Source organism: Cololabis saira, chromosome 4 (genome assembly GCF_033807715.1).
Source record: "Cololabis saira isolate AMF1-May2022 chromosome 4, fColSai1.1, whole genome shotgun sequence".
NCBI classification, from domain to species: Eukaryota; Metazoa; Chordata; class Actinopteri; order Beloniformes; family Belonidae; genus Cololabis; species Cololabis saira.
In genome coordinates, this window is record NC_084590.1 from 7,305,884 (window position 1) to 7,311,883 (window position 6,000).

Sequence of the window (6,000 nt, forward strand, 5' to 3'; positions counted from 1 at the left end):
TCAAAAGTCAGAAATGCGGGCCGCTCGGTGGCGCAGTGGGTTAAGTGGCGGCTCATATACTGAGGCTACAGTCCTCCTCCTGCAGCGGTCGCGGGTTCGAATCCAGCCCGCGCACCTTTGCTGCGTGTCTTCCCCGCGCTCTCTCTCTACCCCTTTCCAGTCTGCATCTCAATAAAGGGCCACTAGAGCCCAAAAAAATCTTTAAAAAAAAAAAAGTCAGAAATGCACAGGGCAAGATTTACAAATGCACGGGATGATTTGCACAGGACAATTCACATGTGCATAGGACAAGATAAACACACAAATATAACCTGATTTACAAAAGGTTTGTGGTCTTTTGTGGACTTTGTTGCATTTATGTGTGAATTTTGAGATTCCCCTGAATTTTTTTTAAACACGGAATGATCTGCAACCAATCAGATATCTTCCTTTGTTTCAGCCAATCATGAGAACACACCCCACGTGGGGGGCCTACTCAAAAACCAATCCCATTAAGCCATTCAAACCGCGCTGATGTGAATTTCAGTCAGATCAACATGGCTTACAGCAATGACAGCGAACCGGTAAGTAAAACATCTAATTTAACATGTTTGGATACTTAATCCCCTTTTTGTGATACCTTTTTTGTTATTAATCTTGATCGCTTTAATTGTGCTACTACCAATACAAGCCAGCCACGTAAGCGAATGAGCTACGATAGTAAGCAATGAAAGTAAACTACGCATGCACTTCTGCATGCCAGGAGGTTCTGGCTAGATTTCCATTAAATTGAATTTCCTGTGAATGCAGTGACTGTTTGACATGCATACGGAAGTGCCTGTGTAACTTACTATCATAGCTTACTATCGTAGCTTACTATCGTAGCTTACTATCGTAGCTTACTATCGTAGCTTCATTTGTGGATTGAGGCAATTCACAGGAGTCTCAAAATTCACACACAAATGCAGCGAAGTCCACAGACCACCAACCGTTTGTAAATCAGGTTATATTTGTGTGCATCAGAAATACATGTGTGTATCTTGTCCTACGCACGTGTGAATTGTCCTGTGCATTTGCAAGTCATCCCTTGCATTTGTGAATCTTGCCCTGGGCATTTGAGAATCGGCGTGTGCATTTGTGACATTTGAGACTGTTTTAGCTCCATAAAAGTTTCTCAACCATAGTATCCAGGTGTTAACAGAGGTACAAGCTGGTGGAATGGGTTTAAACTCTGTTAGTCCTGGTTTTAATTCTAGTAGTCCCAGTCTCAGTTGTACTAGTCCTGGTTTCAGTTCTTCTAGTCCTGGTTTCAGCCTTTCCAGTCTAGTTCTGGTTTTAACATTTCTAATCCCAGTTTCAGCCTTACTAGCCCCGGTGTCAGCTCTTGTAGTCCAGGTTTTAGCTCTGCTAATCTTGATTTCAGCATTTCTAGTCCTGGTTTCAGTTTCCCAATCCTGGTTTCAGTTCTACTTGTCGTGGTTTCAGTTCTGGAAGCCTTGTTTCAGCTCTACTGGCCCTGGTTCAGCTATGCCGGTCCTGGATCAGCATTTCTAGTTCTCGTTTTAGCATTTCTAGTCCTGGTATTAAGACTGCTAGTCCTGGTTTCATTATTTTTAGTCCTGGTTTTAGCATTTTAGTCCTGGTTTCAAGTCTGGCAGCACATGTTTTAGTCTTTAATCTTGTTTTAGGTCAAGTAACATTTGTTGGCACCATAGCTTAGCATAAGCTAAGCCAGAAAGATTTGTCTACAGATGAAACACTTAATTCTCTCAAATCCAAGTAAAATAGAATAAATACACAGAGCAGCTGGTGTTTGCTGGGCGGCCACATGTTCAAGGAGCTGTGGTGAATCAGGAGTTGTGAGGCTTGTCTTCCAGTCAACACCTGGAAACCTTCCAGAGACTTCATGGGAAGTGAAACTGGGGAATCTTTGGAAAATCCTGTTTTGATCACTGTCAGTTGGCACAGTTTATTAGATGTTTTGGGTACTTTATGACAAATAGATGGGAACGGAAAGCTTTTCTTTGGTCAGACATGTGGCCTTATACATAAAACTAATAATGACTTTTATAAAACTCACAGAGCAACAGGGCTGCTAACCTACATAGTGCAGCTAGCTCACATACAACGTATCTGAGCAGCTAACTACTGAATAAAAACAAAACTTTCATACCACAGAACAATCTATCTATCCTCATAATACCATTAAAACTTTTGATTGGATGTAGTCGCAGAGCTTAATTAGTGTGGTTCAGTGGTCAGATGATGTTTACGGCACTGTTTTTATGGAAAAAGATCGGAACAGAGATTCAAATGAAATAGCATGCTACAGGGATACTAACAGTTGGTTATATCGTGGAATTGTAAAATTAATATTCCTGAATTGTTCAAATAATTTATTTAGGCTGGAAAAGTAAATACAATGTTTTATATCAACTTTATACTAAAATACATGTATGGGATTAACAGGAATATTTAACAGGAAGCTTATAACAAATATGGTGCCAACGGTGTTTGATATCTTCAAACGTTGTCATTAAAGCTTATTCTGATTCTGATTTTTTTATTGAATTTGAACTCACACACACATATATATATCAAGTGCTCAAATAACTCAAGTAGTTATACTTCCCTGGATAAGTTTTTGAGTTATACATTCATGCTGTGCAATTTAATAGCAGAAAAACGGCACACCTAACACCCTAAGATTTATGGCAGTATCACAAGTACAATTGACGACCAGCTTGATGGCAGTTAAATATCTATACTGATCATCAATATACTTTCCTGACTCAAATCCAAAATATCATGATTCAATATCCTCCAACATGTGTGTTATGGTGAAAAGGAGAGAAGAGAGAGTCGGTGTATGTTGAAGTAACTTGCTCTCTACCAGGTATAGTTCACAACCTCTGAAAACCGAGAATGAGTTGCCATGGTTTCTGAAACCGAAAATGGTTGCGATGGTTTCTGAAAATGACTTAACTGAACCCTCCTGCCGTGGCACTTGAGCTATTAAAAAACAAACCGGTTCTCAGCTGTGAACCAGCACCAGCACTGGCCCAGAACCAGCTCTGGAACCGGTTTGGTGGAAAAGGGGTATTAGTCCTGGTTTGTATTAATCCTGGTTTGTATTAGTCCTGGTTTGTATTAATCCTGGTTTGTATTAGTCCTGGTTTGTATTAATCCTGGTTTGTATTAGTCCTGGTTTGTATTAGTCCTGGTTTGTATTAATCCTGGTTTGTATTAATCCTGGTTTGTATTAGTCCTGGTTTGTATTAATCCTGGTTTGTATTAATCCTGGTTTGTATTAGTCCTGGTTTGTATTAGTCCTGGTTTGTATTAGTCCTGGGCTGCGTCCGAAATTGCACACTTCCACCCTAATGAGTAGCAAAAACAGTATGTGAGACTTTTTAGTGCGTCCGAAACATTAGTACGTACACAATAGTATGCGCTATCCATACTTCCCACAATGCAATGCAGCGGTGTTTGGTTGCTAAGTGATATGTATATGTCATAAGTATAATAATATTATTATATAATATTCATATTATAATATTCATATATAATAATATTATATAATGTCATCTTGTTTCGGCCAGAATAAACGGGAAATAGCGGAGCGGTGCTGCTACTTTTGCTGGGACACGCCACTTCCCCCCAACGGCAGGAAGTGACGTGTGGCTCTGAATAGTACGTCCGAATGAATGCATACTACTGATATTTACTCAAAAGTGTGCCGAACTTAAGTATACTTTTTAGTAGATACTGTTTAGTTTGGCATTTCGGACGCACCGCTGGTTTAGCTATCTTAAGCCTGAATTAAGGTTCTGCGTTAAACCAACGCAGCGCCTACGCCGTTGCCGTGACGCCGTTGTGAACCCTTCGGACTTGTCCATCATTCCACTTCGCGGCGGTGCAATACCCCCCAGAGCGCTAGTTGATACTTTGTTTAGCTTCCGGCTTTTCCGGTCACAGTAAATCAAAGAGATAAGGACAACTATTGTGCAAAAAAACAAAACAACCACAAAAAAAAATCACACACACACAAAGAAAAGAGCGCTGAAAGTTCACTACTGCTTCACAAACCGGAAATTGGTCTGCGTTGGGTCTGCATCGCCTCAACGTGTAGTTACAATTTTTGGGAGGTGCACGTCAGGCTACGGCGTAGGCTACGGAGAGACTCCCACGTAGCCGCGTACTCTACGGCGTAGGTTTAACGCAGAACCAGAATTCAGGCTTTAGTCCTGGTTTCTACTAGTCCTGATTTAGCTCTGTTAGTCCTGGTTTGTATTAGTCCTGGTATAGCTGGTAGTCCTGATTTCAGCTCTGGCAGGACCATGTTCAGATGTCTTTCTCCGTAGTGACAGTATATAAGAAGGCATATCAAATTAACGTCTGTAAAGAACTTAAATATGGTATTTGGTACAACTGTCAATCATCCAGAGCCATTATCCTTCCTGAGATATGTTCTTGTAGAAACCCCTCAGCTCAGGAAGGCTCTATGTTGTGTTCCAACTTTGTTTATGCTGGTTTTATAAACTTATCAATGTCACAATGTGTTCCCTTTGTTTTCATTTCAAGTCTAGTAGTTGCGGTGACATATTACCGTATTTTAATTTGCATATCTATTGTTTGGGGATCAATCTCAGACATGTGCATGTGAATCCACACGGAGTCGAGCAGATGATGTTGTTGTCTTTCTCTGTCTTAGTTAATCCCAGAGGAGCTGCACGGTAAACCTGCAGTCCTCAATCAACAAAAAGAGGAAGCTGCACAGATGTGCAGATGTTCACTGTGGTGGTGGTGTTGGGAAATTTGCATATCCAGAATACAGTCCAATCACAGCACACAGCCAGTTTTCAAATTTCAACCTTCCTCTTTCCAGAAGAGATGTACAAACAGCTCCGGCACGTCTCCAGAGTCAGTCCAGCAGCAGAAAAACACCTATGCTCCCAAAACAGCCCTGACTTCCCGTTTAATAAAGCCGAGATGACTTGTTACTGGTCGGAATGGTGTGGCCCCACCCACATTGGTCCCAAAGTTGTTTCCACTAGCAGTCAAAACCCCAAACTACAGGTTTGAGTCAGTTTTCCAAGTTGAATATGTACATCCATGCTGTGATCTGAGGGCCCACGCCACCTAACCAAACACCCAACAGCGAATTACAGACGGTTTAGTGGTCTTCAACCATAGATTTCTTCCATTTAGTCCAAAAAAATTGTCCAAAATTAGCAAAATCTTCAAAATTGCAGCTCATTATTGCTTCGGCTGTATGTTTTTGACTGAAATAACTTTTTCTTCTCTCAATTCAAGCAAACGCAGCATGAACTGTAGCAGAAGGTTTCTTTTCAACACATTTCAAAAGCTTTCTTCTTCCGATTGAAATTGAAGCAAATTTCATGATACAATGGATCGCTTTCTTGAAAATAAACCATGTAAATATACAAGTTAGTTTCGTAAAGCAGAAACCATGCGGTACTTACTTTTGTCCCAGTGCATTCTTCTTATACAGCCCAAAATCAACCAGCTGAACCAAAAAAGACCCAAGTGGCGGGACGTTTGCAGGGCTTTATAGGAGCCTGAAGCTCTGGAAGCCCTAGGGACGTCACAGCTCCTCTAATCACACATCTGCACCCAGTTTCATGGTTCACACGCTCCACAGACAAGAGCTGAAACATCTTAAAAGCAGAAACACAACGGAAACAGGTGGAGAAAACGTTCAAATGTTCTGATTGTAGAACATGTGTCCCGGACAGGCAGTCTCAGGTCTTCTCACAAACATTTAACACATGAAAGTTGCAAAATAAACAGGTTGATTTTGTTATATTAACTCTAAAAAATTATTCGTACAAAATTAACTGGACCAAGAGAGGGAGTTGAGGGTTTATAAGTGGAAGGAATCAGTCATTTTGATACATTTAGTCATACCTGTATCATTTTTCAGGGACCAAACCATAAAAATTGTTTTATCCATATTAATGTCACTAAATGTATTGATTCATTTCTGATAGAACAGTT

General features: G+C 40.6%; 1 protein-coding gene across 1 annotated transcript in view; it reads right to left on the reverse strand.

The window, feature by feature from the left end:
* LOC133442224 (POU domain class 2-associating factor 1) overlaps positions 1–5,560 on the reverse strand; it is a 30,885-nt gene extending 25,325 nt beyond the window's left edge. The window contains exon 1 of the mRNA XM_061720176.1: positions 5,466–5,560. Within this exon, the coding sequence (XP_061576160.1) occupies positions 5,466–5,481 (16 nt within the window). The 5' untranslated portion in view covers positions 5,482–5,560. The remainder of the gene's footprint in view (positions 1–5,465) is intronic.
* Positions 5,561–6,000: the final 440 nt, after the last annotated feature.